The following is a 12,334-nucleotide window of genomic DNA, read 5'->3' as shown; positions in this document are numbered from 1 at the left end:
TTTCAGGAACGCAGATGAGAGAGAACAGAATTGTCCAGACACTGTCTTTTATCTGGGAGGAGGAGAGGTGGCAAATCTCTCTAGTGGAGAAGAGCATTGAATGTTCTCTCCTAGACCCTTTTATTGAGGAGGGGATTCGGGAGATACAAGGTCAAGATTCATAAATCATCAATTAGCTTTCAGATGCTTGGGTTACAGTTGGCAGTTACTGATTACAGATATCAATGTAAAGAACACAGTGACCGCTCTGTGTGAGGGTCTGTTAAACATCCTGGCACCATACTGACATCAGGTGCAAGGGTTTACACATTCTTTGCTACACACTTTTTATAGTTAACTAAGAGATAAAAAAAAAAAAAGCAGAACAAGCTCTAAAGCATAATATGCATTCTTTAAATCCAATTCCCACGGGAACATTCTGAGTGGCCTTTGAGTCATGCCTGCCTCTGACCTTCCTGGTGTTCCAGTTGAGTCTTACAAGGCTCCTAGGAGCCTGGCTCATGGCTTGGGCTACAATTCTCAAAATCACATAGAACAGTCCCCTGCATCTCCCCTTTTTTGTTTTCTGAGAAACTTATAGTAGAAAATCTTATAAAGCTTGCTACTTGCTTTTCTCAAATATAATCACGGGAAAATATTATAATTTGTAGACACATTGGAGGACACAAAGTATATAATGATGATTAATGAGCATCCAGTTGCCCCAATTTTTTTTTTTTCTGGTTTGCTTAGTTGGATTTTGTTTTTATTTTTTAGATTCAGTTGATAGGTGAGAGCTTGTTGTCATTTTAATGTTCATAATTTTGATCTTCTTTGTCTTAAGAAAGCCCCTTTGATATTTCATATAATAATACTTTGGTGATGATGAACTCCTTTAGCTTTACCTTGTCTGGGAAGCACTTCATCTGACCTTCCATTCTAAACGATAGCTTTGCTGGATAGAGTAATCTTGGTTGTAAGTCCTTGCTTTTCATCACATTGAATACTTCTTGCCAGCCCCTTCTTGCCTGCAAAGTTTCTTTTGAAAAGTCAGCTGATAGTCTTATAGCCACCCCTTTGTAGGGAACTCTCTGCTTTTCTCTTGCTGCTTTTAAGATTCTCTCTTTATCTTGAACCTTTGGCATTTTAATTATGATGTGTCTTAGTGTGCTCCTTTTGGGGTCTAGCTTGTTTGGGACTCTCTGTGATTCCTGAACTTGTATGTCTGTTTCCTTCACCAAATTTGGGAAGTTTTCCTTCATTATTTTTTCACATAAGCCTTCAATTTCTTGCTCTTCCTCTTCTTCTGGCACCCCTATGGCTCAGATGTTGACATGTTTGGAGTTGTCCCACAGGTTCCTAAGCCTCTCCTCATTTTTTTTCAATTCCTGTTTCCTCACTCTGTACTGGTTGACTGTTTTATTCTTCCTTATGTTCCAAATCATTGATTTGAACCCCAGTTTCCTTCCCTTCACCATTGGTTTTGTGTGGATTTTCCTTCGTTTCATTTAGTGTAGCCTTCACTTCTTCCTTTACGCGTTTGCCGTATTTAAGTATATCTGTCAAGCCTGTGAGCATCTTTATCACCAGTGTTTTTGAACTCTATGTCTGTTAGGTTGGCTATCTCCTCGTCGCTTAGTTCTCCCACTGGAACTTTGATCCGTTCCCTCTTTTGGGCCATACTTCTGTCTCCTCATCTTGACAGGTTCCCGTGTTTGCCTTTATGTCTTAGGTAGAGCTGTCACACCTGTTACGTTGTAAGGGGCGGAGCCTTAGGTATTTGTCAGTACAGGGCAACCTGTTCTACCCCATTCTGATGCTGTGGGGTGGGGAGGGGTCTGAAAGGAACAGTGCTGCTTACTTAGCACTCACCCCTTTTCCAGGCACTTCTCCCACTTCCATATGGGACTGGCGCCTCTCTAGCCGTTGCCCTGGCCGCCGTTCCCAGAGTGGGTGGGTCTGCGGACACTCTAGGACCGTAGTGACCCTTTAAACAAGCGGACTTTGCTGAGAGACCTACAGTTTCTTCCTCCACCCCAACCCCCACTGGTTTACACAGTCAGAAGCAATGAAGCTTTATTTTCTGTGGCGCTGGGACCGGGAGCTGCGTGGTCTTGTCTGGTGCTGGGAGCGCTCCCCACTTGTCCCTCCTGACTTTTTAAAACGTGTGACTGCGCTTTCCGCCAGCCTTCTGCTGCCGCCGCTGCTGCTGCCACCACACCACATCCTCTGCCCCAGCTCTGCCCCTCCTACATCTCTGGATGAGTATTTCTTCTTTATATGTTTGTTTGTTGGACTTCCATGCAGCTTGAATTCTGGAACTTCTGGTTGTCTCTAGTTTTGTGGTAGTTGTATTCCTTCTTAGTTGTGAAGGGAGATGCAGCGTGTCTGTCTACTGCCCCTATTATTCATATATGTAAATTTAGTCCTTGAAGCCAATTTTTAAAGTTAAGCCATTGAAGATTATCACTTAGGGTTTGAAACACCTTTTGTTCAGGAAGCTGCTTAATGCCCATAAGCTGTTGATGGAGTTAAAATTGTAGCCTATCGATCTAGCCTTTCAGGTTGGTGGAAAAGCGTCCCTGTAAATAATGTTGTATGTCAGCCCAAGAATGCTGACTAGTTTTATTTTAACAGGATGACACATAATCTAGAGTATCTGGGATCAGAAGTAAGCTGTTGTTGGGTAATCAGAGCATCCTGTTGATCTCCCAGCCACAGTACAGAAGACAGAAGACTCCGTGGCAGAGAGCCGGGCCAGGATCTCTTGGCCAATTTGCTTTTGCAACAGACATGAGCCTTTTAGGTCTTCATTAAGACTTGGTTCCTGGCCAGAATGGGTGTAGGGGCTTGTTAGGTGGATAGACAAACCTGTAATGAGTAAACTTATACAAAATGGTTAATTCACGTAACAATGGCAATTCGATAGGTCCTTCTTGCCTGTAAATTGAGTATTTTTGATGATATTTCAAACCTAGGGCTTTCTGCATGTAAAGCAGAGACAAGCTCATTTTTGTAAAATGCCAGGGGAGAACTAAAGGGTTAACCAGTGGCAGCTATTCCCTGGGAGGGAGCTGGGAGTGTAGAGTGCCCGCTCACCCCACCCCCCATTCCTGCTCTGAGGCTAGAGAAAGAGAAACAAATTTATTTTTGGTGATTACTGCATTCTTTTTTTGTTTGTTTGTTTTATTATTATTTTTTTTAGAGAGAGGGGAAAGGAGAAAGAGAGGGAGAGAAACATCACCGTGTGGTTGCCTCTCACTCACGTCCCCAACTGGGAACCTGACGTGCAACCTAGTCACATGCCCTGACTGGGAATCAAACCAGCGACACTTGGTTCGCAGGCCGAAGCTCAATCCACTGAGCCACAGCAGCCAGGGAGATTACTGCATTCTTTTAGTGTGCTCAAAAGTGGGCTGTTTTTATTATCCAGTGACCTTGACAACTTTCAGAGGCTACAGAAAAGGCAAGGGAGTTTGGCACGGCTTGTTCCTGGGACTGCAGTTTCTAGGTCTAAAATTTATAATGTTTCAAAGACTTACACACTTAATTTTCCTTCTTATTTCTTTTCCATTTTCATTTCCCTTCTTGAATTACCCATTCCAGTGTCCTTCCTTCCCATGCCATGCAGGAATGTGGCATGTATCTCTCTCCTTTGGTCCTTACCCTTCTCCTTCACAGTCCTTCACCTTCTTTATTCCTTCTTTCTCCTTCCTTTTCCTTCACTTTCTTAATTCCTTCTTTTTTCCTTTCTTCCCCCTACACAATCCCTTAATTTGCACAGACCATTTATGATTTACTAGGACTTTTTGCAACATACATAATTTTTTTGACCCAACATTCCAAAAGAAACATTAAAACTTAAGCCCAATTAGGTTGCTAAACATTTGGTTAAGGGATTAAAACAGATCAGTAATTTAAACTGATTTTCTTTTGGCCAGGTTTAGAGGCAGAAATGATTAAGAAATTTGTGTAGTGGGACAAAGTATGCTCATTATAAGTAGGCTCCCACTTTAGAGCCTGTCCCTGCCTCACAATGATTGGGAAAGCAGACCGGACTTTCCAATTTTCTGCCTGAGCTGCTTCCTTAAGACAGTTTTTCATAGGAGTAATAAGGGAGTTATCACAATTTAACAAATTATAAGTGTAGATTGCTGAATTAGTTAGATTCTTTGGGGAGAACTCCATACTCCCCCTTTTTTGTTACTTAAGATTTTGGCGGGCCTGTGTCAGAGTGAGTCATTGTGGCATTCCAGGATCCCATGGGGGAGGAGCCCGCGAAGCCTGTCGTTTGGCAGGGACTGCAGTGCTCCGCGTAGTCCCCTCTCCCGCCCCTTCTCCTACTTGCATTGCGGTTGCTGTGCCTTCTAAGCCTGAGTTATTTTCCTTACTTTATCTTTGTGTTTTTGGGACCGCAGCACTCTGAACCACTGCAGTAAGCAGCGGGCAAAGAGCCGCATGAACTAACCTCCAAATAGGTAAATTTTGGTGACCTGTGGAGGTTTTATTTTCCTGGCGCCATTTTAACTTCTATCCAATTTTTTCCCAACCTTTTAAATCTAAAGAACCCCTATCTAGGAACCAAGGACAGTTAACTATCTGTAATAAATTGATCAAATGCTGTTCCTTTATCTAACATCCTAATTCTTTTTTCAGCTATTATAATAGCCAAAAGAAAATTTCTTGTTCTTTGGATAACCCTGATCCCATTCTTCCATAGGTTATGGGTTCTTTTTGTTGATTTGGTTTCGCCCTTCTCCTTTGCCTTTTGAAAGAGTGGGTGAGAGGAGACTAAAGCAAAACTGAAACCCCTGCCACAGAGCTCGGCAGAAAGAAGAAAGATCCTCCCTCCTTTATCTTCGTCACTCTGGCGGCCTTACCAGAAAGAGCCTGGTGCCACTGTCCCTTACTGTGAGCTGGGGTGTGCCAAAATTCCCTTCTGTTTCAGTGTGGCTGTTCGTGATCACAGCTGGTAGCCCCACAGCTGATGCAGGTGTCAATTTAGAACACATGTATTTACTCAAGTGTTCATTCATTCATCAACAAATATTTATTGAAAACTTACTAGGCCTTACCAAACCAACAAGGTAGCTCTTGTCTCTAACCTCAAAGATACTTTGTTCATTCAGAAATTACTTTCAGAGGGAAGTGCTAAAAGTGCATCTAACATTTGTTAGGCATTTTATCTTCAATCTATGTTGTAAACATTACAAAGCCTAAGTCCTGCTTATATTTTGATAAATGAATAGAATATGAAATTTAACTTTTTTTTTTTTTTTTTTAATTTTTAGAGAGAGGGGAAGGGAGAGAGAAAGAGAGGGAGAGAAACATCAATGTATGGTTGCTTCTCATGCTCCCACAACTGGGGACCTGGCCTGCAACCCAGGCATGTGCCCTGGCTGGGAATCAAACCTGTGACCCTTTGGTTTGCAGGCCAGTGCTCAATCCACTGAGCCACACCAGCCAGGGCTAAAATTTACTCTCTTAACCATTTTTAAGTACACAGTTCAATAGTGTTTACTATATCCACATTACTGTGCAACTAAACTCCAGAGCTTTTCCATCTTGCAAAAGCGAAACTCTATAACCATCAAATAACAATTCCCCATTCCCCCCTCTCCCCACCGCCTTTTTGCGATAGGCTATTTCACTTTGTATAATTTCTTTAAGGTTCCTCCATATTGGAGCATATATCAGAATTCTCTTTTTAAGATTAATATTCGAATGTATGTATCTATCATATTTGGTTATCCATTTATTCATTGATAGACACTGAGTTGATTCTGGTTCTTTGGCTATTATAAATAGAGCGACTATGAACACAAGTGTGCAAATATATCTTAAAGACCCTGTTTTCAATTGTTTTGGGTATATACCCAGAACTGGAATTGCTGAATCATATGGTAATTCTAGTTTTAAGTTTTTGAGGAACCACGATACCATTTTCCCAAACGACTACACCATTATACATTTCCATTAACAGTGTACAAAAGTTTCAATTTCTCCACATCCAAGCCAACATTTATTATTAATTATTTTGGGTTCTTCTGTTTTATTCTTTGTTTTTGGATAATAGCCATCCTAATGAGTATGAGGCGGTATCTCATTATGGTTTTTATTTTGCATTTATCATTAATGATTAATGATGCTGAGCCAAGAAGTCCTGCTTTTGGAATTCTGTTCGTGTGTTCCTACCAAGTTCCAAAACACATTATTCTATTAAGTTTCCCTAGAGAAATATTACAAGATTTGAGAAACATTAAAGTTGTTGAGGACCAGGAAGTATCACTTCTATCTTTGAAACAGAAGGGTAACTTTTTGTTTTGTTTGCCCTGCAGTGTAGGATATCTAGCAGGATGTCTGGTTCGAGCACTGAAGGAAAGACAACCAGAGCTGCAGATAAATGAACGAGATATTCTCTGTGTTCAGATTGCTGGGCTTTGTCATGATCTCGGTAAGCTGTACAAACAGCCAAAGCTGTTATGAAAAACTAAAATATTACCTGTCTTTGAAATTAATCTGACTAACCAAGAGAAATATGAAAGTTATGGGTTTGTTTGTTTTTTAATTTTTAAAGATTTTATTTATTTATTTTTAGAGAGAGGGGAAGGGAGGGAGACAGAGGGAGAGAAACATCATTGTGTGAAAGATCCATTGCTTCTCACATGCCACCAACTGGGGACCTGGCCCTCAACCCAGGCATGTGCCCTGACTTGGAATCGAATCAGCAACCTTTCAGTTTGCAGGCTGGTGCTCAATCCACTCAGCCACATCAGCCAGGGCTGTGTTTTAATTTTTCAATTAACATTAATATAAATGTACCGTTACATCTTCCTAGAATGATCCATGAGACCAAGGCATTGCTATTTTACTTTTTGTAGCCTTTCAGTGAATTTCCCATGGTAAACATCATTGCTGCAGGTTATATGAAAGGACTTTATGACAATGAGGTTTTCTGACTCTTCTGTTTAGGATAATGTGAAATTAGTTTTTCTTTTATCATTCTTGTTGAATAAAATTGCCATTTTACCTTCAATTACTTTGTCAGGTCCATTTTCTCATACCTAGACTACATAATATGCCCTAGCAAATTAACATTAAACTTCTCCCTTCCTTTACCCATCTGAGGTCTTAGGCCACTTAAATCTTTCCTTTGACCAGGAAAGATAAAAGATACAGTATTCTTTTATCACAGGAGTTTAGTCCTAATTATTGGAGGACCCTAAGAATCTGTGTGCACCCTTAGGGTAAGAAAGGGCAGGGATCTGTGTTTCAATAGCCAGATACTTAAAGGGGTAGGGCACTCTCTTCAGCATGTCCCCTTGGAGATTTCAGTAGAACTAATACTCCCCTAGATGATAACTTTAATAGATTCCTGGTATTTTGAGAGGGAGTCATTGGGAAACCCTTGCTAGTCCCTAGGAGTCCGAGTACTACTGTAATGAGCCTTTATATACAGAGTGCAACATGCAAAAAGGCCCAGGGCTGGGCCAGCTGGGTTCCTTCTCCAGACAAGTAATTCACTTCTGCAGTAATTCTGATAATTCCAGAGTTTTGCCACACCAAATTTCATGTTACCAAATGTTGTGAAATGTTAAAATCAGTTAGAAATAAGATAAACTTTTGATGGTTCACATCATCAGTAAAAGCCCAAGAAAGAGCCCTGATGCATGTATATTTTTCTAAATATATTACATACATTATAAAATTTATATAAAAATGGATATTTCTAAAGGATGAAAGTAATGAAGTTCTAACATTGTATTCCTGCATCCCAGTGGATTGTCTTAAAACTGCTTAAGATGCCTCAAGTTTTTGTCATTACATTCCTTTAAGTTACACAAAACTGTCCTTTCACCAGTTATTTGAGTTCTGGTGACTCAGAGACCCCTCTGTGAAGAGCTTACTTTCCCGCGTGGTTCTGCTTTCTGTTCTCTTGTTTTGAGAAATTAGGAGGGAAGGATTGGTCCCTTTTTGTGTTGTATTTATAGATTATTCATATCTGTTGAAATTCAAGTTAAAACTAAAAAGATTTTTAAAAATCAACTCAGTTTTGGCATTTTTCTTGTTCTAAGGTTCCTTTTGTTTTTAAGGTCATGGGCCATTTTCTCATATGTTTGATGGAAGATTTATTCCACTTGCTCGCGAAGGCCTGAATTGGAAGGTATGTCATACATTCAATAGTCAATAGAATAAAGATTATTCAAACAGCCACTGCTATGTTATAGTATACTTTCCCATTACAGTTTTCAGGGTGCTTTCATATATATATATATCAACGTATCTATATCTATACATGTGTATGTATGTTTTCATGTGTTCTTTATTTGATTTTCACAGTCTGTAAGGAAGGAATCATAATCTCCATTTTTACAAGTGTAAAGGAACTTGAAATGCACAGATGTGTATGGATGCACCAAAAATCACAAAGCTGTTAGATGATAGAGCCAGTACTAGAATATCAGGTTTCCTAGGTACTAATTTAATGGTCTTTCTACTCTTATTATGCTACTATAAAATAAAAAATAAAAGAATAACTGTGGTTTTGACTCATTTTGTATAACCTTGAAGTAACTGATTGCAGCCAAGTTGCATCATATGCAGGTGGGACAAAAGTAAGATTACAGTTGTTTGTATGGAAAATAATACAATAATCAATAAATGATAATATAAGAATTCTGTTTCATTTACAACTGTAAACCTACTTTTGCTCATCCTGTATATTAAATGAATCAGTGTATACTTAGGGATTTGCAGGTGGTTAATCCATATTTTTGGAATCAGTTTTTGAGAAGTAAACTTAGTTTTGACAGTAAAGTTAGATTGACTCCATTTTTGGCCACATTGTCTCTGAATCCTGGAGTAGAAAAGGATATAACTATGTATTGAATGCTTCTTACATGGCAACCACTATTTTCTCTTTTTTTTTTTTAAACATATAACTCATACAATAAGTTGTACAGATCTCAAGTGTACAGTTCAGTGAGTCTAGACAAATGTATGCATCCATGTAACTGCTATTCATGTGAAGATAAGAACGCCTCCATCTTCCTGGAAAATTCCTTTGTGCCCCTTTTCAGTCAATTTCTACTCCTACCCCCAACATCACCTTCTGATTTTTATATACATAGATTCGTTTTGCTTGTTTTTAGTCTTGATAAAAGTAGAATCATATGACAGGTACTTCTGTGTCTTGCTTTATTCACTCAGTGATTTTTGTCAAGTTCACATTGTGTGCATCAGTAGTCGATCCCTTTTTATTGTGGAGGTATTATTCTGCGGTATGAACAAGTCATAATTTGTTAATCCTTTCTCCTTTTGATGATATTTGTGTTCTCATTTTCTTTTTTTTTTCTTATTTTGAGAAAAACTTTAAAACTTTAAATTTTATTTTTTAATTACAGTTTACCTTCATTATTATTTTGTATTAGTTTCAGGTGAAAGCATAGTAGTTTGGGTTGTGTTCAGTTTTGGGTTATTAGGAAAAAGATTGCTGTGCTTATTGTACACACTTTTTGTGAAAATGTGAGTACATTTAAATACATATTTAAACTTTATAAGAAACTACCTCAGCTTTCCAGTGTGGTTGCACCATTATTATGCTCCACTAGCTATGTATGTGAGTTCCTGTTGTTCCACTGCCCCACCAACATTTGTTTTTCAGATTAGCTTTATTTTTTTAAGTACATTTTATTGATTATGTTACAGTAGTCCCAAATTTTTCTTCCCTTTGCTCCCCTCGGCCCAGTACCCCACTTCCTTTCAGCAATCCCACCCCCCTTAGTTGATGTCCATGGGTTATGCATATAAGCTCTTTGGCTTCACCCTTTTTTATACTATTCTTAACTTCCCCCTGTCTATTTTGTACCGACCAATTATGCTTCTTAGTCCCTGCACCATTTCCCTATTTTTCCCCCTTCCCCCTCCCAGCTGATAACCCTCCAAATGATCCCCATACCTATGATTCTGTTCCTATTCTGGTTTGCTTAGTTGGATTTTGGTTTTATTTTTCAGATTCAATTGTTGATAGTTGTGAGTTTGTTGTCATTTTAGTGTTCATAGTTTTGATCTTCTTTTTCTTAAGTAAGTCCCTTTGACATTTCATATAATAATGGCTTGGTGATGATGAACTCCTTTAGCTTTACCTTGTCTGGGAAACACTTTATCTGCCCTTCCATTCTAAATGATAGCTTTGCTGGATAGAGTAATCTTGGTTATAAGTCCTTGCTTTTCATCACCTTGAATACTTCTTACCAGCCCCTTGCTACCTGCAAAGTTTCTTTTGATAAATCAGCTGATAGTCTTATAGGCACCCTTTTGTAGGTAACTCTGCTTTTCTCTTCCTGCTTTTGAGATTCTCTCTTTATCTTGAACTTTTGGCATTTTAATTATGATGTGTCTTGGTGTGGTCCTCTTTGGTTCCAACTTGTTTGGGACTCTCTGTGATTCCTGGACTTGTATGTCTATTTCCTTCACCAAATTTGGCAAGTTTTCCTTCATTATTTTTTCACATAAGCTTTCCATTTCTTGCTCTTCCTCTTCTCCTTCTGGCACCCCTGTGATTTGGATGTTGGTACATTTGAGGTGCCTCAGAGGTTCCAAAGCCTCTCCTCATTTTTTTCAGTTGTTTCCTCATTCTGTATTGGTTGGCTGTTTTTTTCTTCCTTATATTCCAAATCATTGATTTGAACCCCGGTTTCCTTCCCTTCACCATTGGTTTTGTGTGGATTTTTCTTTGTTTCATTTAGCATAGCCTTCACTTCTTCCCTTATGCATTTGCCATACTTAAGCATATCTGTCAAGCCTGTGAGCATCTTTATCAGCAGTGTTTTGAACTCTTATGTCCGTTAGGTTGGCTATCTCCTTGTCACTTAGTTCTCCCACTGGAACCTTGATCCGTTCCCTCTTTTGGGCCATACTTCTCTGTCTCCTCATCTTGACAGGCTCCTGTGTTTGTTTGCCTCTATGTCTTAGGTAGAGCTATTGCACCTGTTATGTTGTAAGGGTCAGAGCCTTAGGTATTCATCAGTACAGGATGACCTGTTTCACCACGTTGTGGCACTGTATGTCAGGGAGCAGTCTAGGAAGGAACAATGCCACTTGATTAGCACTCGCCCCTTTTCCAGGCACTTCTCCCACCTCCTTATGGGACTGGCGCCTCTCTAGCTGTTGCCCTGGCCACCGTTCCCAGAGTGGGTTGTTTGTGGACATTCTGGGACCATGGGGGCCCTTTAAACAAGCGGACTCTGCTGAGAGACCTTTAGTTTCTTACTCTGCCCCAACCCCCACTGGTGTGCACAGTCAGAAGCAATGAGGCTTGATTTTCCCTGGTGCTGGCACTGTGAGCTGCACGGTCTATTCTGGTGCTGGAAGCGCTCTCCCGACGTTTTGTTTTTTTTTTAATAATTTATTTGTTCGTTTATTTATGTTTAGAGAGAGGGGAAAGCAGAAAGAGAGGGAGAGAAACATCATTGTGTGGTTGCCTATCACTTGCGCCCACAACTGGGGACCTGACGTACAACCTAGTCATGTGCCCTGACTAGGAATTGAACCAGCGACACTCAATTCACTGAGCCACAGTAGCCAGGGCTCCTCCCAACTTTTTAAAACGTGTGAATGTGCTCCCCACCGGCCTGCTGCTGCCGCTGCTGCCACCAGCACACCACGTCCTCTCCGCCCTGGCTCCCCCTCTCTTACCTGTCTGGATGAGTATTTCTTCTTTATATCTTTGTTTGTTGAACTTCCATACAGCTCAATTTTCTGGAACTTCTGGTTGTTTCTAGTTTTAAGATAGTTGCATTCCTTCTTAGTTATGGAGGGAGATGCAGCATGTCTGTCTTATGTCTCCATCTTGGCCGGAAGTTAGATTAGCTTTTCTAATGAGTATGAAATGGTCCCTTGTGGTTCAATTTGCATTCTTTGAAAAACTTGAGTACCTTTTTATTATTGTTATGAGGTATTCTTCATAAGCTATATAATTAGTATTTTTTCTCCGGTCTCTGACTTGCCAAATCATTTTTCTAATAGTGCCCTTTTTTTAAAAGTTTTATTTATTTATTTTTAGCGAGAGAGAAGGGAGGGAGGGAGAGAAATATCAATGTGTGGTTACCTCTTATACACCCCCATCTGGAGACCTGGCCCACAACCCAGACGTGTTCAGACTGGGAATTGAACCAGTGACCCTTTGGTTTGCAGGCTGGCGCTCAATGCACTGAGCCACACCAGGCAGGGCCCATACTTTCTTCATTATTGATATTATTACTTTTTAGTAAGTCTTGATAGTTGGTGGGACAACTGTTCACACCTTATTCTTTTATTGAGTATCATTGGCCCTTTTTTGACCACTTTTTAAATT

The 12,334-nt window shown here is 39.9% G+C and overlaps 1 protein-coding gene across 1 annotated transcript in view; it reads left to right on the top strand.

The window, feature by feature from the left end:
• SAMHD1 (SAM and HD domain containing deoxynucleoside triphosphate triphosphohydrolase 1) overlaps positions 1-12,334 on the top strand; it is a 53,784-nt gene that overhangs the window by 15,647 nt on the left and 25,803 nt on the right. The window contains exons 5-6 of the mRNA XM_090286370.1: positions 6,318-6,433; positions 8,073-8,143. Coding sequence (XP_090142496.1) covers positions 6,318-6,433; positions 8,073-8,143 — 187 coding nt within the window. The remainder of the gene's footprint in view (positions 1-6,317; positions 6,434-8,072; positions 8,144-12,334) is intronic.

This window comes from Furipterus horrens, unplaced genomic scaffold (genome assembly GCF_987537825.1).
Source record: "Furipterus horrens unplaced genomic scaffold, mFurHor1.1.pri manual_scaffold_8, whole genome shotgun sequence".
In the NCBI taxonomy this organism is placed as follows: Eukaryota; Metazoa; Chordata; class Mammalia; order Chiroptera; family Furipteridae; genus Furipterus; species Furipterus horrens.
This window is presented reverse-complemented; position numbering and strand designations above follow the sequence as displayed.